At 39.2% G+C, this 24,940-nt stretch overlaps 1 protein-coding gene across 1 annotated transcript in view; it reads left to right on the top strand.

Annotated features, from left to right (window-relative positions):
* LOC139463795 (BDNF/NT-3 growth factors receptor-like) overlaps positions 1–23,679 on the top strand; it is a 68,179-nt gene extending 44,500 nt beyond the window's left edge. The window contains exons 3-9 of the mRNA XM_071245109.1: positions 6,829–6,908; positions 7,315–7,672; positions 8,100–8,264; positions 10,684–10,802; positions 12,374–12,547; positions 13,816–13,974; positions 15,486–23,679. Of these exons, the coding sequence (XP_071101210.1) occupies positions 6,829–6,908; positions 7,315–7,672; positions 8,100–8,264; positions 10,684–10,802; positions 12,374–12,547; positions 13,816–13,974; positions 15,486–15,707 (1,277 nt within the window). The 3' untranslated portion in view covers positions 15,708–23,679. The remainder of the gene's footprint in view (positions 1–6,828; positions 6,909–7,314; positions 7,673–8,099; positions 8,265–10,683; positions 10,803–12,373; positions 12,548–13,815; positions 13,975–15,485) is intronic.
* Positions 23,680–24,940: the final 1,261 nt, after the last annotated feature.

A 24,940-nucleotide genomic window follows, 5' to 3' on the forward strand; every position in this document is an offset into this window, starting at 1 on the left:
TGCTCAACTGCGGCATGGTATCTCAGTGAGCTAGCACTATAAATCGGCATCAGTCCGGACTAGTACAAGCAGACACGCACGCACGCACGCACGCACGCACGCACGCACGCACGCACGCACGCACGCACGCACGCACGCACGCACGCACGCACGCACGCACGCACGCACGCACGCACGCACGCACGCACGCTCGCACGCACACACACACACACACACACACACACATGCACGTCGCTATTTACGTGCATATATCTTGGACGCGACGTGTAACCCAATTTCACCTCCCCTCACAGGAATATAGCACGTTTGGGACTCCCAGACGAATGGGTCACGCAACTCATATGTGTGGTAAGATTTCGTAATGAAACTGCCCTGCTCTGATGCGCACATGTAACACATGAAAAGTCAACATGTAGAAACCAATAGACAAAGTCGTTAACCAAGATGCATCAGACACTGCCCAAAGTATCCGATTATGAGCATGGATGAGCCACAGGGATGATGAAGTCGATCAATCAGCCCTTCCTTCTGCCAGACACTTAACCATAACTACACCAATATGTCTAGCCGACCAACGTCCATTTGCAGATTCTACATATAATAGCTCCGGGTCAGGGAACCAAGTGCCATCAGTGCTGTCTGCTGTTCGTACACAAGACACCTTGGCTCCCCGGTGAACCTAAAACAGTGCAACATCGCCTCATCAAACTCTAAAGGGCACCACAGAACCAATCATTCAGAGGCGTGGAGCATCTTAACCAATGGGTTTTAAAACTAATGAGACTAGTTTTTGAATGGATCAAGGTACACCATTGAGACTTGTGGCCACTTGGTACTTTATGACAGGGTTGGATCAATCCTCACACGGGTTGTCATGGACACATTTCAAATACGGAGAAATGGCGTTATATCTGATACAGAGGCGTAATGTGATTTCTCATAGATACTTTGCTGCTTAGGTATTACCAATTACGTATATGTACTCAATTCCAAAAGAAACGCACACCCAAGTGTGACTATCGTCGCTGGAGATTATACTGGTGACATCTAACGCAGTTGCTGACACAGGTCTGGGATGGGTACCAACTATCTGCCTGGCTGTAAATGACGCTAGTAGGTGGCGTTAGTGCTAGTGAGAACGGATCTTAACCATGTCTTTGGGTTAAAACGTTACACGTTGACTTCCGCTTCTTGGACGATCCTGCGCACTGTCTGTCTGTTTAATAAGACCGTAGCTCGTAGTGCGACGAACCTGTAAATATGTCGCCAACATTGCCGCGTTTTCTAGCTTCAGTCATGATCAGTGCCCGATGACGATCGTGTGTGCCTAATCTGGACTTGATTCATTCCGTGTCATTCCGTGTCACTCAAAGAACTGTTTGTTTGTTTTTACGTTTCGCTTTACGAGTTGACATGGACATGCCCTCTCTGTTCAGTGTTCGAATGTAAGAACAATGCATGGAACGTTTCTAGACATGTTATGCTATCACTATGTCTTTTGTTGAGCAAAAAAATGTGAGTGTCTTTTGATACTTCGTGTACGGAGTGATAAAACAGTTTTATTCCACCTGTTGTTTCCGGACTTGTAGTCTATTACCGTGCATAGAATCCGACATTGTTGCAAAGTCAGCTAAGAGACAGGTTGTCGACGCAGTGTCTTGTTTGCTCGGTATATTCCATATGTTAGTATATATAAATAATGGATAATGTGTCGCACACGTGTACACAATAACACAGCAAATGTTGTGTTGTACTGGTTATTTTGGTAATAACTGAACATGCGTTAAACAACGTTAACGTTTTGAGGTGGCTTTGGCTCCTGTAAATACATAGGACAGTTGATTTGTGTTGTTTAACGAATCATTCCTCCATAAGTATTACGAACGTAAGAGATTCAACACACGTTCGTTTGATAGTAAGCAAAGTAACAAAATGCAAATGAGCAGTCTTTCTCCAACTGAAATGCAAAACATTTTGCATGTAACCTTCAAAATACACACCAAATTCTAGTTATTATTTATGTTATCATTTCAGTACTAATTATTTTATGTCCTCTTAATTGATCTCCAGTGGATCTGAACATACATTTTTTTCCTTCCTTCGGCATGTAGACCTATTGTTTCAGAAGATTAGTAAACAAGATAAAAATAATATAATTACATTTTGCATGATCTTTTGAGAATATTACAAGCCAAGAGAGCACGTGAACTATACCCCTACGATGTCTCGGACCTACCTTCTTTGACTTCGGTGGCGAATCATGGTGGTTAAAGCATTCACTCGTCAAGCCGAAGACCCAGGTTCGATTCTACAAATATGTACATTATACGAAGCCCATTCCTGGTGTCTTGCTGATACATTTCTAAAAATGCCATCAACCCAGACCTAACCTGTAAGAAAGCAGGAGGGATAGTTCAGATAGACACGTGTACGAGTCCTAGGTACAGTTAAATAGTACCCTTCATGAACATTTAACTTGAATCTTTGTGTGGTTGATGTATAACAAATAGGTCATTGTTGTGTTGAGGTCAGAATGGGTCGCCAGTTCCTCATGCTTGTCGCAAGTACCAAGTGAAACAGGAATCGGGTGGTCAGGTGCGGTGACTTGGCTGATAGCGTGGCATCATACCCCGATGGCGTGGGTCGTTGTTCTTGCTCCAGCTCCCTGGTTTACCTGGTTCAGACTCTATTGGTTTGAAACACCGTGATGTAGCTGGAATATTCTTCACTGTGCCGTTTAACAACATTAACTCGAATACAGTATCAGCCATTGACGTGGGAGTTATTAACCGCAAAGCAAAAATAAATATGGATTGGTCATGTAAAAATTCCCATCAGCTCTAGGCTGGTGTATTTGTACGCTGCTCATGTATTAATCTGCATATAGAGAGACTGATTACCATCATATGTTTCTATCTGCTACAAAAGTATCCATGTCATCAACATGATCCATGAATTACATCAAACCTTCCTATTACACGCAGCAATTACATGCATACTTTGTGTTGTTATTTATGACATTTATGCTTGCATTTCTGCGTGAATGATTGTATTATATGTGTTCAGGTCTCTAACACTGTAGGCACATACGTTGTAATATTTAAACGTCAAAAACTTCTATTTTACGCCAGTGAAATTGTTGCCAACTGTAAATCACATATACTTCATATAATAATCACTCACACCAACGTGTTAACACACAGCTTGTCGTTGAAACCATCGCGTCTGTGGAAAAAACAATCACGGTAATCAATACTGATTACTAAAACATTTCCCGATACAGGAACTTATCATCTCACCTGCATGTCTTTTATAAGCAATATCTAACGATCACACGATTGGCATTTTCGAAAAAGAGCGTCCCTGAGATGGCCGGAAGGTGACGTGACAAGAACACGCTGTTCAATCCTGTTGAAGATTGTTTACACTCTTTTCACTGAGTGCGATACGTCTTTCTTAGATTATCAGAGTTACCATGTTACCATTTACGAATACCAAGAACTCGATGGTACATATGTAATAAGAATATTCAATCAGACTATGAGCATATAAACGTGACTGTGTATAATATAACACATATTGGAAGAGTCCAAAAAGGCGGACACGGTTTCGCGAGTACCACATTTTGGATATAACAAACAAACTTCCCTATTAGTGAGGTTCAAAATTTGCAATCACCATGTTTTATTTTATTACAGAAGAGGTATTGCATACACTTATAGAAACGTGGTGTAGTAGTCAACGACATTGTAGTTTGTTGTTCGAATCTTATTATTAATCCTTTATGATATTGGTTGCAAAACCAATAAGTCATGATTGAGCGCATGCATTTCATCCAAGATGGGTCGAGTCTTGACCAGACAATTCAGTGATTGATAAGTTGGTCATCGCTCCATGTCGGGGTGAGATTACACGCTTTCAGCCACGTCACAGAGCATGACCACCTGATCCATTATGTCTCCCCGTACGACAAGCATGGGTTGCCGAGGACCAATTGTGTCCCGGAATACTTCGGTCCTCTCAAGATTACTGAGAAAACAATTTGTTAAAGGCTTGACTTCGATTACATCTATGTGGAAATTGGGGATAGGGCATAGGGCAAAAAGTAGGTATCCCCATGGGACCACTTGTGCTCACCTTCTTCCTGGTCTGTTTCTTTATGCATACGGGTCAGACCTTCTGCTCGGAATGGGAAATTTCAGGGAATTTCGCCAAGATGTTTAACTTACTAATAAGCTTTAGGTACATCGATGATCTGGTATGGTTCAACAATGGTCACATACCAATTCCCTGCCACTGATTTATCCACCTGTGCTAGAAATAAAAAGACCAGTAAAACCGCTTCATCGTGTCATAATTAAATTTAAGCATTAATATCCAGAGTGACAAAAACTAACCAAAAGACTTTATGACAAGAGTGATGTCTTTAACTTTTCAATAGTCAACTTTCCCTTCAAGTCGAGCAATATTCCAGCAACTCCAGCCTTTAGCATCTACATTTTCACAACGTTTGAGGTACAATAGAACATGCTCTTTCCAGGAAGATTTCAAAGAACGCTATACGGCTCTTGCTCAAAACTTGTTTGATCAGGAATTACAACATTTAAGGCCTCAGTAAGGCGTCAAAACGATTACATGGTGGACATGTGCAGAGCATTTCTAAATTTGAAGCATCAGTGACAAAGATTATGTCTTCCCTATTTTGACATGTACCATATGTTTCTGTGTTGTTCTCAGTTGTACAATTGACTTGCCTTTGCATGTGTTTGACAAATGTGTCAAAATTAAAAGCAAATGCTGGCTGAAGTTTACTGATAAAACAATATGCTGGACTTCCTCATTGCTATCATCAATGTAGAATATTGGGGAAAGGCAAGACGTTTAATGTATAAGCTTCAGGTATATCGATGATCTGATATCGTTTAATACCCATCAAATAGCTCATTCCTATCCACTGATAGTTGAACTAGAAATAAAAGAGTCCGCCTCATCTGTTATATTCAGATCTATGTATATTTAACTATCTCCACAAGTATGTATGACAAGTTGGAGGACTTTTCAATAGTCAGCTTTCCCTTTATTGTCGAGCAATATTTCTGCAGGTCTCTTAGGTACAATCGAGCATGCATTTTCTCCTTAAATTTCAAAGAGCGTCATACTTACTCTTACTCAGAAGTTGTTTGATCAAGGATATAACGTTCAAGGCCTCAGTAAAGCTTTCAAAGGTTGTGTGGTAGACATGTGGATGACATTTCCAAATTTGACCAAAAAAAAGATGTCGGATGTTTATTCCCTCTTTTGGCTTGTTACCATATGCTTCAGGTGAACACTTGCCTTTCTTTTGCATGTGTTTGTGACGGGTGCCACCGGTGTGAACACCTGGTATTATCACTATTTTATAGTAATGCATAAACGCATGTTCATGATATAGTTGGAATCATTCAGCGGACTCTGCTTTTGGCAGTACATTCATATGATTATGGAAATGGCTTTGTTATATGTGACGGGTGTCACTGGTGGGACAGGATTAGTTAAACTTTTCGCGAATACCTGGTATCATCACGATTCCATAGTGATGTATAAACACATAGTTTTTATAATAGGAGTCATACAATGGACTCTGCTTTTGCAGAGCTGTTTTATGCTGAAAGGCTCATATCGCATGAGCTGTATTTGAACCATGGCATGGCCATGGCAGCTAAGTAGATGAAATTTCAAGCTGCATATCTTGACAGGATTTTCCATTGATTAACCCGAATTGTTATGGGGTCTGCGAAGTGGTAATATGCCACAGAGTATCGCCTCAATAATGTTCAGGATTCCACGTACACACAACCACCAATTTGTCCCCACTACCTTCCCTAGGTACAGGATATCTCTGGTTTTTATGGTCATTTTATATTACTTTTTATGATTATATGGTCCACCGCGCACTCTCTCATTTTATACTATTATCATATTAAATGAAAATGAAATTCCTTTGAGAGTCTGAGCAATGCAGTTTCATTATCGGATTACTTGCATGGAATTGCCTTCAGACGATCGAGAGGAGGGTCTGGTTTTCACAGCATCAAAAGAAGTTTGTCTCACGTAATGCAATAGTCTTGTAGATGCCTATTTCACAACGTAATCTGGAACTGCCCGGTGAACATTACATGTACATGAACATTACATCAATGCTTTGCACTCCGAAAGGACATGCCTTAAAACGTTGTGTTAAGGTGTTCAGTAAACATTCATTGGTAACATAAGATATTACATAAGTGAAAGTTGGTGTAAGAACTTTATTTATTATCACAATTGGTTTATCAATACAGGGCTTCATGTTCTTATGATCATTAGTGACATTAAAGGACCCATTTAAGGAATTATTCAGGTAGACGTACAAGCGTGTTTGTTTCCTCTATTTGAAGGCAACCCGATCGTCTTTTACGTATACATGTACTTAATAACATTATACATAATTGTTTCACAGGCCTAATTTAATATTGCTTGGATTTATCCTACCTTTGTGTAATACATTTATATTTTGTCAGTGGAGAATCATGTTTGTTTCTTTGTTCTTTAACGCCCAATAGGATCTGCTTCGGACGATATTTGAGATTGATTATTATCTGACCTAAGTTTAAAACATACGGAGGATTTACAGAGAGACTCTGTTGATCTGTAAAGGTTCCGTCACCAGCCTTCAAACGTGTGAAACATGGCCCTAGAAACAAATATCCAGAACCACTTGCAACAGCAACATGAAAGTAATGCATTTTTGTTATATATTTTGCAAACTTAACATTTCAAAAAGTAGTTATATATTTCTTTATTCTCTCACAGGTTCAAACGGGTCTCCTGGCGTCATCGATAATGACACTCTGCATAATATTGTCCATAAAGGACAGTCACAAACAACAAACGTAAGCCAACATTTCATCATTGACATGTGAACATTTGACTTCATGTCCATGTAATTTCTTGTGTCCATTTTTTGTGCGTGATTTCAGTGAGTGGATGTGTAAGATGGGGTTGGCGCCGCTTTGAACAGAATTTCAGTTATATCTGGGATTGTCCCCTAAAATTCTTGAAAAAAATGTAATTATTCTTCAGACTTGTAAAATAACAAAATTGTAAGAAAACATTTGCCTGTAATAAAACTTACATTGTTGCAAGGTGTTTTTCATTTAAACAAATCAGCCTTCTAAATTTAAATATTACAAAATTGATTTGTAGCTGCTTCCCTAAAAGCGAGAGTAATAACAGAGGCAGTACATACGATTATGATTATTGTGAATACGCTATAATTAGGTGTGTGTTATTTTGCAGACTACCATGTCCAGTTTAACCGAAAACGCCCCAATCCAGCGAGAATCTGATTGGAGGGTTCTTCAGATAGCACTTCCGGTAGGCTTCTTCCTGTTCCTGTTCCTTGTCTTGCTCTTGGTCTTCATGCGCAGATGGCGCCACAGCAGAAGCTCTAAACGAGGCTCGGAAAGTGTTGTGAAGAACAGTGACAATGTCCAACTTTTAGAACGCATGAACATCATAAGTAAAAACCCCACATACTTCACATCATTGCACGATGGAGTAGAAGGGAAAGAACTATACGTTAGAGAAATCCCACTGGAACATCTCAAGTTGGTAGAGGTAGTTGGAGAGGGAGCATTTGGACAGGTTTTTAAAGGTAAGCAATCTCCAATTTTGAAAAAATATATTAATCAAATATATCTACACAAAATATATACCATTATTACATCTCAAAGATTTTCGCATTTCAATGCAAAAATGATTGCCGTTAAGGCCTTATGTTGATTCAGTTTTTTATTAGTTATCAGTTATACAGCCCAACAAAATTACATAACGTGTTATTGTCCAATCGATTTCAAGTCATTTGTGTTTTGTATGTACTGTGAAACCTGATTTACTTGAATTTATATCTCGATATGTCGTTAAAGATTATGTCACATTACTGTCACAACATAATGCATATAGTCTATTAATATCAACACTCCGCTTGTCTCGAACTGTTCCAAGTAACTCCGGGTTAATGATATTAAATGCACATACATCCAGACACCAAAGAACCTCACCAACGTGGTTATGTACAACAGGTAACCTCTTTAATACGGAAACCAACTGTGAAACAAAGGTTGCGGTGAAGGTCCTGAAAGACGGCGTGTGCAGTGAAATCAGGGCGGATTTTGAAAGAGAGGTTGAGATTATGAGCGCCTTCGACCATGACAACATACTCCGCCTTGTCGGCGTTGTAACCCAAAGTAAGTCGGTTGGAAAATATAATCTGAAGGCTGTTTCGTATTCACATATATATAGAATCTCACCCCTCGTGTGTTTTGATATCAAATATATCAACACGAGTTGATAGAAGTGGAAAATAACTCCGAGGCTTGCCGAGGACTTTTTCCACTTTTATCAACGAATGTTGATATATTTGATGTCACAAGACACGGGGGTGAGATTTTGATTATCATCCAACATCATTCTTCCATCCTTTTCAGTTTGTAGACAGTGTCTTAAGTGTAAAAAGTATTGCTATCAACTTTTGTAGCAGAGCCATTAGTGATGTCATTGGTTACCATGACGTCACAATGGTCTGCAAAGCATTGTGATGCAATTTCATTGCCGCGATATCTACAATGTAGATATCGCTTGATCTCACAAATCGATATCTCCTGTGGAAGCCAGTTTGGGATGATAAATATGAAATGTTTTCAAAGGCAACAGTAGCTGTGATCATCACCATAAACAACAACCACATTTCAAGGATGAATTTATCGGGTTTTTTATTTTACAAACAAAACTTTCGTAAAATCAGATTTAACACGGGTGCAGTTTACATCTTCTATATTGAAAACAGAGGAGTTTAGATGTCTATTTATGTACTTTTTGGAAAAGGAAAATGTGATAAGAAGATATCAGTGACTTTTGCCTATAAGTATTTTGTCAAACTGTACAAATACAAACTGGTAAGCATTTTAAGCATTATTGTGTGCATCATTTTATAGGCTGGTAAGGTGAGGTGAAATGGAGATTAACGTCGCTTTCACGATTATTGCACGTGTGCGTGCGCGTGCGCGTGCGTGTGCGTGTGTGTGGCTGCTTGTACTAGGCCAAACTGATGCCGATTTTATAGTGCTAGTTCACTGAGGTACCATGCCGCAGTTTGACATGAATACCCCACTCAGTCAGAGTATACTGACTCCGAGCCGACCAGTCCTTGTTTATTACCCCTTAATGCCGAGCGCCAGGCAGGGTAACAACAAGTACCATCTTTTAACATCTTTTGATATGAAGGCATCGAACCCATGAGCTTCAATTCCGCTCTCCGGGCAGACGCTCTAGTCACTAGACAACGGAGGCTGTCCCATTTGATAGGAATATATTATGAAACGAAATGAAATATCACAACCTTGTCGGCAATGTTTTAAACAGTAAAGAAGACTGCATGCACTTTATGTTGCCCCGTGGATCAATACATAGCGTTAGCAGGCTGAGAAGCTTTGGGTTACAGCTATTGGAATTAAGCAAAAAAGTATTTTTTATGCGTTACCCGGTGTTTCAAAACTGAGTCTTTGTACACATAAATCAGAAAGAATATGTTTTTAGAACAGCCACCTTAAACGTTCAAATAAAAACAGCAAATTCAAAGTGAGAAATAACACATCATGTTGAATAAAAGATCCATTAGTATGTATTGCCACCCACAAGACAAACAACCAAAGGCAAATTTCGTGTCAAAATGTCTGTTTGAAAAGCCGCTTTGAACACCTTAAACATCTGTAGAGTGTAAATGACAAAATAAGTTGAAAATAGATATGAACACTTTTTGCCAATTACATCTGGTAGGGATCAGTGACAAAGTAGGAAATGACATTACCTCAAAATAGGAAAAGATCTCGGCCTCAACACTACCTCACGCAAGTGTTATTACTGGATGTAGCAGGCGCCTGTGAGCTTAATTCTTGTATTACATTTCTGACCGAGGGAATTGAGGTCACATTGGCTTTAGATCTTTGGTAAGAATATATGCATACAGTTGTGACTCTGAGAGTCTGTGAGAAAATTGATTGCCAAACTCTCAAAGCCCTTTTAACACGTACATGTTTATTGCACGGATGTTTTTTAAGAACAAATAATGGCATGCTTACAGGTATAGGAACAAATACGGTAAATTCATGAACATACTTGTGCGACAGCATACGCTCGATTTCCGGCAAACACGCTCACAGATGTTGTATATTAGAAATCGATACATTTTACGAAAGTGCATCCTCTTAAGGTGCGCTAGTGAATATGAACAAAAGGCGCTACATTTTGATGTGCAGAGTCGCGTCCCTTAGGTGTGCCAGAATCATCTGATCTAACATAGTATTCAAAGCTACCGTGACGTTAAACCACACAGTCATTAGTGTTAGTCGCCACAACATCCATTTCACAGCTTTTCCGAATAGTTAGAGCTGGAAAGGAATCAGTCACGAGGATTAAAATATATGTGAATAGTACCAAGAATAAAAATGTCTACGACTTAAAATAAACAAATATAAAATCCAATAGATTCAACTCAACAAATTAAAAATGGAACCAGGTGTTACTGCAACGGGTAAGCATTTCCTGGCCTATAACCGTATATGTAGCACGCGTAATGTCATATGAATTGAAAATCTTGTTTTTTTTCAGACGTGGGCCAAAGTCCATATATGGTGTTTGAGTATATGGAATATGGCGACCTGGCCGAACTCCTCCGAAAGAATGACCCTATTCTGAGAAAAACTGACGACTGTGTTGTACTACAAAAGGTATGACTACAATTACCCTCTATAATGAAACCACTATAACTAAACTTCTGAAATTAAACCTCTATAATTAAACTTCTGAAATTAAACCTCTATAATTAAACCTCTCTAACGTCCATCAGTTGCCGTGAAGAAAAGCATCAAACAATGTAACGTGTTAGCGTGCGGAAGTTTGTTTTGTTAAACTTGTTTTTGTTACAATTACTCCTTGCAAATTCCATGATTGACGTTTACAGAATTAGAATAACACGACAAATTTCTTTGATCCCAACAGGTTCATTAAACTAGTAATTAACACATGTGTTGATGCAGAAAATCTGTAAATGAAAGGCGGCTTAAAAGTTGCATCGTTTCACGCAAAAGACTTGTTGTAGAGTTGAATGGTACTGATTGCAGCTTTCTTGCTGCCTTTGTAGTACGTAATGTTACCATAAAGGTTGATGGCTTTATGGAAATCAAAGACTTAAACGAAGAATCTTGATCGAAAGTGGGATAGATTTCCTTATTACAGTAAAGATAAAACTAATTCTTACTGGCTATAATCGTAATGAGTATCTGTTAATAACAACCCAATCTGCACCATTTCTCGGAACTTGATCATATAATAACACAGGTTGGAGTCATATATAAACAAAAGTCATTATCTCCCGCACTATTAGGTACCGCTAAATTCCTTATCTTGCGGAAGAAACACGACTTTTGCATAAAACAGGAAGCATGTGTCGCCATCTGGCGGCAATTCTAGACCGGAAGTGATCGATATTTCTCACCATATTTGGTACTTGTTGAGGCAGAGAATGGATTGATGTTGAAGCCTCCTCGAGAAAACAACAGAGAAGCCATGATATGCCGGAACAATCCAAGTGGAAAATGCTGTCTTGTGGAAAATTTTGGAACCTAAATCGATAAGACCAAGGAAACCCTTATCCAGTGTTTTATTTGTGTTTTCACGTGATGAAAAAAAACACAATTTCATTTACAAAGTAGCTACTGTATTATTTAAATAGGGAAATTTTATTTCGAATATTATTTTTCTCTAAACAAGGACAGTTGTGAAAAGATGTGATAACCAGGTCATCGTATTTCTTTAAGGTTTCTAACTGGTAAAACGTTTGGTGTTGTTTTTGTTTGCAGTAAGATTTTCTCTTTTGAAAGTAGCTATGTTCGTGCTTTGTTCATATAATTGTAACAACGATTTTCTCTGAAGTTGATTATAGGAGCGGTCGGGTAGCCTAGTGGTTAAAGCGTTAGCATGTCACGCCGAAGACCCGGGTTCGATTCCCGACATGGGTACAATGTGTGAAGCCCAGTTCTGGTGTCCCCCGCCGTGATATTGCTGGAATATTGCTAAAAACGGCGTAAAACCTCACTCACTCCTCACTCACTCTGAAGTTGATTATCGAGCTGTTTTAGAAACATAGATAACTTGTATGTGTTCTGAAGTTGCCAAAGATATAGTATTTACATTGTTGTCCTTTATTTATGGCATGATGTTTACTTGTTGTTTGCTCATTAATCATATTGATTCAAACATGGAGTTACAGATACCTTAGACGTGATTTGATCTATTTCAGAATGACTTGGTCGACATATCGACCCAGATCGCAAATGGAATGGCCTACCTGACCTCTCAGCACTTTGTTCACAGAGACCTAGCAACAAGAAATTGTCTTGTAGGCGAAGGCCTTGTGGTCAAAATTTCAGACTTTGGAATGTCTCGTGATATATACACATGCGACTATTACAAAGTAAGTCCTAAATATACATTATTATGTTTAACGAATCATATTCATCATTTTCATTTGCATTATATTGTACATTTACGAATATTCTTGGTATTTGTCCAGGTGATACCACACCATTCCTAGTCGTTCGCGAAATTGCCAAAATTATTGCATCGTGTATTAGCGCTCTGTGACTTGCCTGTCATATTGTCCAAATTTCGTGGATAGTTGCTCATGTGTTCACGCATTGGTGTGACTGGTCGAGGCAGAAGACATGTTGCTGAAATTGTTTTGATACAAGTATATCTAATTCTTCCACCACTTATTTCCGATTCCAATGGTCTCAGCATTACTCCAGCTGGTTATGCATACAACGGATGATTACGACATAGTGCAACATATTTCATATACAAGATATACTGGAGATACATTGGTATGCTGGAGAATGTTTGTAAATCGACAAATGTCTATGGCGTTAAAATATTTCTAATTAAAGTTCTTTTCTCAAAGAAATCCAAATGATAATGGCAATTTGTTGAATCTTGCCCACCTATGGTAAAAATTCCTTGACCCTCTTCATTGAAAATCGCGTAAGCAGACTGAGTGGGTTTAACTCTGATTTCAACAGTATTTACTCATCATCATATTTCAAAAGGCTAAAAGCGTCTTAAGTAGCAGACGTGCCCCAATGTGACCAGTCCACGAGTAAGTGTTAAACACCGCGTTGAAAAAAATTATTAACCTTTTATGGTTTTTACAATGGAGAAAAGCCAAATGTAACCTTTACAACAATGATGAAACACACGAGCGTCAGATGCTGAAACAAGGATAAAAAATGTTGGAATAAAACCCATTATCAGCGGATCTTGACGGAGGTTGCAACTAAAGCCAGTTTATAACTGTCAATAACTGTAAATATCCTGTGTTAGGAATAAACACTTTGTATTTAGCTCGCCAAGGCTCGCTAAATACAATGTTTATTCCTATTGCGGGATATTTACCATCCCCAAACACACACACTTTTGTGATAACCTCTCTCTCTCTCTCTCTCTCTCTCTCTCTCTCTCTCTCTCTCTCTCTCTCTCTCTCTCTCTCTCTCTCTCTCTCTCTCTCTCTCTCTCTCTCTCTCTCTCTCTCTCTCTCGATGTTATTTGGTTATTTGCTCACACATTAAAGCCAACAGTTGGTCACAGCCAACGTTTCAGACACTTCACCGTATGTTATTCTTGTAGCGTGGTCATATGGACAGGCCCTTCTCCTTCATTTCTAATTCGCGTTGCCTCTGGTTCCAGATCGGCGGCAGCAGGATGCTTCCAGTGCGGTGGATGTCTCCCGAGAGTGTTAAGTATGGCCGCTTTACCAGTGAGTCGGACGTATGGGCTTATGGTGTTGTATTGTGGGAGATATTCAGCTGCGGTCGACAACCTTACTACGGACATTCTAACGAAGAGGTGAGTCATGCAGGAAATTCAGTGCTTTAATATATTTTGTGTTTATGCGTTGTGAGAAGCTCCTGATAAAACCAAAAGGCTGGTTCTCGATCGGTACATGTTTTCTTGGTCATGCAGTTCTTTTGAGGACATGAAGTTCGTATATTCCTATGAAACCATTGTTATCAGTATGTGTTAGTGAGTGCGTTACGCCGCTTTTAACCATATTCAAGCACTATTCCAGTAATACCACGGTGGGGGGCACCTGAAATGGGCTTCACATATTAAATTCATTAAGCTCATTAAGGGAATAGAACCCGGTGCTTCCGTGTGATGAGCGAACGCTTTAACCACTATGCTACCCCACCACCCCTGTAATTATCTGCGCTGTTGTTTCCATTGAGACCATATGAAGCAGATGTTTGGTAGCCGTCGGCAGGACATATTAAAGCAACTATCTCTAACACCCAAACAACTCTTGACGTGAGTTTTTGAGGGGGGGCCTCTGAGAGGAAAATTAAATGTGATTTATCTTGCACTATATTTTATAGCTTATGCCGTGACTGTCTGTGATACTAACACGAAGAGGGTCTGAGGAGGATTCCAAACTTCACCCCTTCCCTCCGTAATTTGTCATCCTTATAATCCTTCTTTATGATGAATAAATAAAAGAATTGGTTTTCGTGGAGTAAGAACATCAATTCAAAAGTATTGTAAGATAATGCTAAAATTTCATTTACCAATAATATCACGATTTGTACACTCAGCAGAAGATACAATACATTTTGTTTTAATTTTTGGCTATTACTATGCCAGTGGATAATGAAATATGAAAAAACAGTAAACGTTAGCCAAGCTACAGTGATCGTGGGTTTTGTCATAGACTTGACCCAACAAAGATCCCTTGCTTACCAGCACCGCGACCGTGAAGGTTGGGTTTACCAAGGCGTTATCACTTTGGGCCTCTCCACACGGTGATCTGGATCCCCGTGAAATAACTGTGATACATTGTTCAAAACGACGTTACAAGAGATCCCATGCCGGAACATGCTTATGAAATATCAGAGGTGAGGAGAGGTGAAATGGGGTTTAACGTCGCGTCCAAGATTATTGCACTTATATAGCGACGTGCATGTACGTGTGTGTGTTTGTGTGGCTGCTTGTACTAGTCCGGACTGATGCCGATTTATAGTGCTAGCTCACTGAGATACCATGCCGTAGTTTGAATACCCCACTCAGACACAGTATACTGACTCCAAGCCGACCAGTCCATGTTTTAGCCCCTTAATGCCGAGCGCCAGACAGGGTCACAACAAGTACCGTCTTTTAACGTCTTTTGGTATGACGCGGTCGGGGATCGAACCCCGGACCTTCCGCTCTCCGGGCGGACGCTCTACCACTAGACCACGGAGGCTGTCTTATGAAGTATCAGAAAGGACCTTGGCTTTTGTGTATTTATATATGATTGTCTTACAGTCACAGTCATGATGAATTTACATTCTTGAAGGTTCCAAAAACATTTTTCATTTCAGGTTATTCGTTTTTTGGATGAAAAGATCTACTTGCAGCGCCCTGAAGATTGCCCGACTGCAATACACAACATTATGGCAGGCAGTTGGAAACAGGAGCCAAAGGAAAGATTTACCTTTGAAAAAATACACAGTTTATTAGTGGAATATAATAAGAAAGTTGTTCTGAACGTGGAAGAAGAAAAGTCGGTAGATTCTGCTTCTATCGCTGAAGTAATGGCGTAAGATTTTGCTTGCTTTGGAGGTTCATAGACTAACATGCATATCAAGACTGAGAAATGGCAGTAAGATTTATGAGAGTTGTCTTCTCTTGGCAGTAAGATTTATGAGAGTTGTCTTTTCTTGGTACATTCATTGTCCCATGTTTAGATAAAATTGACCTTTGGGTATTTTTGTCAGATGTGATGTTTCTTTATGGCAAAATGACAGTTGTGTTGTAGAGTGACATAACCATCCATGCATGTGTATGATCTTATATAGTACATGTATACAATACGGGAAATGAAAACAAAAAATAATACTGATTTTTTATCGTTGTAGGCCGATATGGCAGATATTCTACAGAGCAATGCCTTTTGACAGTAAAATGATCCATTAAGCAATCAATTATTACACATATTTAGTCTTCCCAGTATGAATTGTATCAAACAATTACCAAAGCTATTTTGGTCATGCACGCGATTTACAAAGGTGCATCCTTGCATAATTGTTTATGGCTTTGACGTTTGAAGTTTGGAAATGTCATATATGTATAGTCCATACACATTGTTTGAAAGAGCTTTTTATTAAACCATGTGCCAAAATTACACTGATATTAGTTTTTGATGTGACAAATCCTAAATAGGTTTGCGATGATGTGTGTTATATGATATAATGCTTGATTTGAGTATTGATAGGTCGCGTGCAATTTGGTGTTATTGATGCTTTGAGAAGTTAACGCCAAGCCAGTCTTTGCCATGTTTCGTGTGATATCAATTAATCGTATAATTAGTGAAGCATGTACACAAGGGAATATTATCCTTTTTGCCAATTTTCATTGCTGTTTTTCTCTGACAATTGTGCGAATTGCTTTTCAGTGGTCATTTGTCTGTCAACTTCTATGATGCACCAACAAAATGTTTTTAAATGTGACAATTGAAGTACAGTTCAAATCACATTTACGTACTCATTACGCCAGGGAGCGACCATTTGATTTCGAAGTGGTGGGGGTGGGATTAAAGTTGAATTCAGCATTGTTTTCTTAATGTTGAGGGGCTCAATTATATTTTCAAACAAACAGGTTCTCATTTATTTATTTTTAAATAAATTAAATCAAGAATCAAACTGTATTTCGTAGATGTTTATTTTATTCTCTTCGGCAAGTTCCTCTCAACGTCCAGTGACCTCAAATTCCGCTAACAGACGTATTTGAAGGTGCCCTATTGCTGGAGACGAGCTCGCCATACAAATACTTTGATGCTACTCCGTCCTCCATGCGACGTCGACGGACATGACCGAGTCACCTAAAATCGGTGTTGTTGGAGCATGGAGAAGAAACTTAAGATCGTGGCGTGGGAAAGAACTTCAGTGTTTTGGACACGACCACTGCAGCTAATTCAAAGGATGTGCCTCAGGCTCAGCATGTGGAAGGTTCTTTTCCATTCTAGAGGAGATGGTCCAAGATTCGCTGCCGCTGCAATGTGTTTAATATGCATGCTCTGTTGACCGCAACATTGCTGTGAGGTGGCAGCTTGCTGTTCTTACACGCACTTCGTCAGTCTGGCGAGGGTGGAGAACAGTCTGCCCATCCACTTGTTGAACTTAGCATCTGTGATGGTTGAGCCGTTGGAATTTGATGGGATCGCTGTAGGATGTTCGACGCCTTGGTCCATCACATATATCTCGTCTTTGTTGACTGTGAAGACAACTGCAAACAGGGTAGGGGCAGCCCTGCTTTACTCAAGGACGAGCCGTCCAACTGTACAGTGCCTTTCATGTCAGTTTGTAGTGACTAGATCATACTGAGGAGCCTTGTGAGGTCGATGAATGTGACATAGATTTATTGCTACTGGTCTTTGCACTTTTTCAGCGACCGTCAGATTGAGAGGATCGTGTTCATCGTAGATCGTTCTCCCCTGAATCCACACTGCGATACGAGATACACCCAATCAAGCAAGTTTCTATAGTCTGTTCAAGGACCATACTATCCTCCGTGAGGAAATTTAGTTGTAACAAACGCTTCTATCACCCTTGTTATTGTATAAGGTGACGGTGTTGAAGTCTCTCATGACTTGGAGCATCACTCCCTTTCCGAACTCTAACACGGTAGTTCAAACAGGTGTCTTAGCAGGAATCCCAATTGACGGCTTCCGAAGGGATCCTATCCATTCTGAGCGCAAAACAGCCTCCCAATGGCCTTGCTCAGGCCCCCCACTTTCTCATCCAGTTCCTCTATTACTGGCATGGCTTCCAATGCAGAATAAGGGATGCTGCTTTCCCTGGAGAAGAGCTGAGTAGTGCTCAACCCGTTGATGCGTCATACACACCTTGGATTATCAACCTTCAGTTGATGATTGAATGACCCTCGCAGAGCTGCAGAAAGTAGTCGTTCACGCATATTATTGCTGTTTTCAGGTGTTTTCTTCAGTGTTTTCATATAGCTTGCACATTGTCCTGCTTGGTATAGCGATAGGTGCAGATCTTTTCTCGACGATACGGAAATCAGTGCTGCACAGGTAGTGATATGTGCATAGCTCCAGAAGTCGTCATTCTTCAATCAACTAGCTAATACCGTGTACCACTCTTGTATTGAAACCGCAAAGCAATGGCAGCTGAGTTGTTGAGTTGTGATCGTTATGATGACGGTCTGGAGCTGGTCGTAGAACTGGAACTCCTCCTTCGGCTCCTGTGTGGAGAAGACGATAGGAACGTACTCGCTGATGAGGTTGTCAGGTCCGTCGGATGGAAGGAGGCGGAGGATCAGAAGTCTCTCCGTTTCATTCGGGCCAGGCCTCACTCCGAACAGTGAGTTCTTTACAACAAAGCTGACGACATGCGTTCTGGTTTGATTAGCTCTTTACCCAGTCAAATGAACGTGTAGTCTTTCTCATACGGATTGTCATAGACTGCCAGGCGTGTTTCCTGTAGCATTGCGATTTTGACATGCAATCTTCAGAGTTCGTTGTTGATGATAGCAGTCTTGCATACATCACTCATCTCCCGGAGGTTCACCGACACTACGGTCGTCATGGTGCGAGTGAGTGAATATGGTTTTACGCCGCGTTTTGCAATATTCCCGTAATATCACGGCGGGGGACACAAGAAATGGGCTTCACACAATCGAACCCGGGTCTTCGGCGTGACGAGCGAACGCTTTCACCACTAGGCTACCCGACCGCCCCTGGTCATGGGGCGAACATTCCAGCATATCAACCTAAAAGCTTGCTTCTTGAGTTTCTTTCTTCATTCTTTGTTGTCTTATCTGGCGCAAGGGATACATTTCGCTGGTCAAGCTAAGCAGAGCCCTAAGCATGGCAGTTCTTCCTGTCCAATTAGATACAATGATTCCTCCTACCATCGGAAGCAGCTCCTGGTGCCACATTCTACGCCAGCCAAGCAAGGTCTATCACCGGTAGACTCCTGCTTGCTGTTTCTGGCCGTCATCGTGAGTCGATGCTGGAGTTACCCATCCAACAGATCATCCCACCCATTTAGTTGATAAAAAAGGTAAAGACAAAATCCAATACTGCTTGGTATCAAAGGCGTCGGAAGAGTGATTGAGTGAGTTATAACACGGCGGGGAACACCAGAAATGGGCTTCACATATTGTACCCATGTCGGGATTCGAACTCAGGTCTTCGGCGTGACGAGCGAAGGCTTTAACCACTAGGCTACCCGACCGTCCCGCGTGTTAAGTGCAGCCTGAAGACAACAGCATACTGCCATAGGAGCTCCGATTTCCGTAAGCCGCAAGGAGACAGCTTAGTAAAAGAAGTTGTGAATTAAAATTTCCCTTCAAATGCACACTTTCTGCAAGAAAAGGGTACATTTTTTTCTATAATTGGAGGAGAATGTAATTTTGTTACAGTGAAAAAGGGCTGATTATTTTTGTAGAAAAATATCCCGGCCTCATCCCTGAAAATCAAATGGTTGCTCCCTTAACGCACTCGGTAATGATTTTCATACAGATTCCAAGAGATGGCCCACAGGCTACTATAAACCCTTACATTTAGTATCAAGTTAGTGTGGCAAACGTTTTGACATGGTTTTCAAGTAACATTGACAACTGTCATGTACATTTTATATGCAATGAAAGTGTGTTATTTCCAACGTATTCATGATAGGAAAAGAAGAAAAGCAAAAGTAGCAAAGTCTACTTCCACAGAGTGTTTCTGGTGACTTTTTCCTCCATTGACATTCACAGAGGAATGGACCAACGCATGTAGACTGCTGGTATTATTAAAAGAACTATCACATTACAATATATATTATGTGTAGAGATAGCTCATTCATAATACTCTCTCTCTTGAGTCAAGTAAGATAACGTTTATTTATGAGTTTCTGTCAACAGACGCTAAATAGAAAGTTTCGTCTTTGATGAATATAATTATGAAATCCCATGTATGGTTTAGCGCCTTTTGGAGTACGTGTAAATATGTCTGTGAACAATATTTAGATTTGTATATATTAAACGAATGTAGTATGTTATTCTTTTATGATCGAAATAACTCAGCTTCCCAAGTTTGTTTCAGTTGCTAATCATGCACGTTTGTTTCAGCACCTTGCCATATTGTTGGTTGACTGTATTTTTACAAAAACTGGCCTCCAAACAACATTAGTGAACAACAAAAACAATTACCACCTTTCACGTGTTTAATTACGTCACCAATATGTCACGTGACATTAGTATGACGTTGTAGCAACGGATGCCGTTGCAGGGAATGCATTCTGCATCAACTGCAGATGAGTTGAACTGTTTGTGATTTGTTTGAAAAATTAAGTTTGAAATGCATAGAATGCAATACTTTCTATATGATATATTATAACATTCTTTCTTCTCATCTGTCTCATCATTCAAACAAAAACCCTCAATTTCGCAACTCTTTTCCTTTCGTTTTATGGCAAACGTCAGCATATATATAATGTTGGAGTAATGTACATAGTCTTTTAGCCTACGAAATGTGCCATAATAGTGTTCTTTTCGTTCTAGTGATATATCACGTGCTACTACTTTAATATATCTCATATCATGCATTGTCCGTTTGTGACATTTCCTATACTTTATATGGCCATAGTCTTTAACTTGTTTTCAGAAGCCTGCTCTTGAAACTTAGAAAGATTCTTTTGCGGATGTATTAATGCACAGATGTGAACCGAAAACGGTGTAAAACTATTTAGCTTGTGTCGTTCTCAACTTGCCTCATTTGGCTCCGAGAGCAGCAAAGATAATCTTTCGTCATAACTATATTTTCATTTCAGTCCCTGCGTAAATATTTCCTAAAATTGGTGATACTTCAAGTTTGTATGTGTGTATAAATATGATAATGTCGATTTTTCAGGTAATGACAATACTAAGTGTGGAGGTTTTTAATTATAATTATATATGTATTTGTCTTACCCCAAGATATGTTCGATATCATTGGTCAATACACATATTACACTGTTACAAACAATACACAAGAACATAAGCGCAACATAAATAGTTGTCCTTCCAAACCGTCATCGCTGTGAGAAATAAAGGTGTCCCGTTAATGAGTGGTCATGTTAACGTGCGACGCTTGCATGCAATAAGAACATATTTCTTGATCATATGTGATTGTGTGTAAATTACTTCAGCATCCTTTTCTAAACGATGTTAGCGAATGTACAGAAATGTCATTTATATTACATTTACACTCAATCAGCTGTTTTAATGAAGAATAATGTTTCCTTACCGTTCTATATCCAGTAATAAGATCGATATTTCATTTTCACAAGAGGACATTTTTGATGTTAGAAATATATTTCATGTACATTTTGTATATATGTTCTGTATATATATGTGTATATATAATATTTATGTTGTAATGTGTTCCGGGCCATATCACACTGTTAGTATTATACTGTCATATTTGTGTACAATTCTCAAAAGGTAATCACGATTTGAATTATGTGCCCAGACGATTTAAGAGGCGTTACCCATTGCTTTTAATAGTAAATAAGAGCGATGAAATATATTTCCATAATCATAAGAAACGTCTACTAAAAGAGGAGTCCCTTGCACGATTCCTACGATATCATAAGAATTTGTTCATGACTCACTATCACATAGTGACGATACCAGCTGTAAGCGAAAGGGTGAGCGTATCCTGCTCCACAGGTGACACATGGCAAGGCAAGGCAATTCTCCACCTGAAAAAAACCACGGGCACATCTCGTACAAGTGTAAATAGGGAGTTGCATCGGATATAATTTGTGTCAGTGATGTGTCTAATTTGGAAGTGTCCTCCATAAAACTTTTTGAAAGCAGTAATGTGTCTAATTTGGAAGTGTCCTCCACAAAACGTTTTGAAAGCAGTGATGTGTCTAATTTGGAAGTGTCCTCCACAAAACGTTTTGAAAGCAGTGATGTGTCTAATTTGGAAGTGTCCTCCACAAAACGTTTTGAAAGCAGTGATGTGTCTAATTTGGAAGTGTCCTCCACAAAACGTTTTCAAAGCATTACAGAGGCCTTGAATGTTGCTAACTTGATCAAACAAGAGTCGCTACTTCATAAGTTGACCTATGTTTTACATTATATTGCCATGATAATAAGTAAATGGAATAAGACATCTAAATGGCGATGGCGCCAAAGTTCTCTGTTGATAAAACAAATGAAAGTCACGCATGTAGTGAATGTGTACAGTTGTTATCAGACTCTACATACATTCGTATACACAATTGTGAATGTTGTTAGTCCATGAAGGTCACAGTACCGTTATATAACCAATTCCAGTAATAACTGATCTTGCCATTTACATTGTCCAATGCTCAAATGAAACATGAACTATTTTCTGACAATTATAACTGAAACTAAATATGTTGATAGTATGTTCTGAATGCCAAAATGTAACTACATTGATATATAAGAAGTCATTCATATTAAGTACATTGACATGTTTCATTTCCGCATATGCATTTCATATCTGAACATTAATGGAGCGTTCGGGAAATGTTGTATTATTTTCCATTTTCCAGTGCAATATTAAGGGAATAAAATAAATATATTTAATTTTTGGAAATATGCCTTTTCATGAGTATGACTAAAGAAATATAATGCCGTTTCCGAACATGTCAACTTTGCCCAACTGTATTCAATGTACGACGTTTCAGTTTTAGCTGTCGGATGTTCGTATGCTGTCGATAGGCCGAATTGCCCAGTGTGTTTGCTTGACGTTAACTATTGCTAAGTTGGTTTTGCCATCTACACATACAGGCTCATCATGGTATTTACTCTTGCAGATGCATGGTAAGTTTAAAAGCGAAAGGTTAAATTCAGGATAAAAATTGTATCATTTCTGCTGGAAGTCAAGGATACCGAAGGTCACTTCTTGATCACTTTCTCGAGACTACCAGTTACTTTTCAATTAGTACGACATGCATGTTAAAGGATGATTCAACATCTGGTTTCATTCATTTCCAATGTTAAGAACATTACGAACGTCGTATAAGGGCTTTAAATCATAAACGTATATTTCAGTGGGTTTTTTAAAATTATATGTCGTATGTTTGCATACAATGTCTTTAAGTAGTCTTTCTCAATCTAGGCATAGCACAGATTCACACTTATCCTTTCTGACGTTAATGACGTTCAGACATTTTCCCTTCCTCAGCTAATAATAATGTCAGTTTCATTATATACATTTCGCTCGATGAAGGGTCAAGAAAAAGCCTTGAAACTTCAGGACAAAGAATAATCCATTAACAAAGTTTTAGGGCTTCGTGCTCTTCCATCTTTTAATGGCAATCAAAAGCAAGAGGGTAAGGTGTCCAAATTTAGAATTGAACGGGCGAAAAGGAATGTTTCATATTTTCTGCATTTAATGCATCTCTTTAACTCAATAGTTCTTGTTGAATTAACTTGTTACTTCAGTATGTTATGAAACTGTGTATATGTATATACATGAAACCAGATTAGTCACAATGTCGTATTGTTTGCTGTCTGTGCTCATAAATCTTCGGCGACTTTCCAAAGTCTCACTCAAGCTGTAATATATACATGTGTCCAATAAATACATTATTATCAATAATTGTGGTCTTTCAAAGTTATATGCCCTACCAGTCCTGATCGCCGTGTAATTTTGTTTAGTTGTCTTCGTTGCCTCCTAGACGAATCTACAACAGGCATCCAATACACATATAATGTTTTCTTCTTCATTCATATATTATGAAATGTGTAATTCCCAAATACTTTACTTTACAGAATAAACTAGCCATGTCTGTTTGTACTTAGTCTATGTTCAAAGAAAAGAAAGATAGTTTTTTAATGCATTATCCGTGTGGAGTAACCTAAGGTCATGTTTAAAAGAAAGATACAGAAACAATTGCGACGCTTTCTAAACAGGGATAATTATGTCGCGTATCATTGTTCATATTGTAATGATTTTAAAGGCATTATGGGCACGTATTTTTAGACATATGGCAGCAGTTTTGTTTTGAGGCTAGATATCTATTTCAGCTACAGCTGCAATACCAGATATTGTTTGGTTTTTTTTAATTAGAACTGTGAGCCACAATATTTGTTTCTAAGAAACACCTTGCACAAATATCATATTTATGGCAGACGCTTCCTTTTGGTCGGCTCCTTATGACTTATAAATATGATCAATATTCAATAACACTCAATTCAGCATCACATCATGATACACCTGAACACATGACTGAAGACAGTACATAAATATACATTCGGACATGATGTCCCAGCACGGCTTTAAACAAGTAGTATTTGCCAGAGGGATGCGTATATGCCATTGCACTCTACGACCTAGTTAGTATAATTTCACCTATATCACCAAGAACACAAAGATGAGACTTCACATGTTGTAGCCATGTGGGAATTCGAACATGTATCTTCGGCGTGAAGAACGAACTACTAACCCAAAGCACGGCGCAATGCTTTCCAATACTCTACACGAGGCGCTTTACAATACCGTGCGTATATGTAAAAACATTCAGCCACAAAAGGAAATTATAACGTCGAGTTTCAATGCGTATGATAATGAATACACGAGAGGCAATTGACTTTTCTGAACTTACAGAATGTCAAGTCCTACATCCTTGGCAGAGCAAAAGAGCTGTGAACACAGAAGCTGATTAAGATTGATTATACTGTCCGCGATCCCAAGAGAACCACATTTGAGTGATAATTCTTCTTGACACATATCGGCGTGCTTTCGGGATTGGGAACTCACCTAATTAAAGGACCACCAGTGAAATCATGGTCCGATAGTCTAAATATTTGT

The sequence above is a fragment of the Haliotis cracherodii genome, unplaced genomic scaffold (genome assembly GCF_022045235.1).
Source record: "Haliotis cracherodii isolate W230 unplaced genomic scaffold, xgHalCrac1.p SCAF_16, whole genome shotgun sequence".
Taxonomy (NCBI): Eukaryota; Metazoa; Mollusca; class Gastropoda; order Lepetellida; family Haliotidae; genus Haliotis; species Haliotis cracherodii.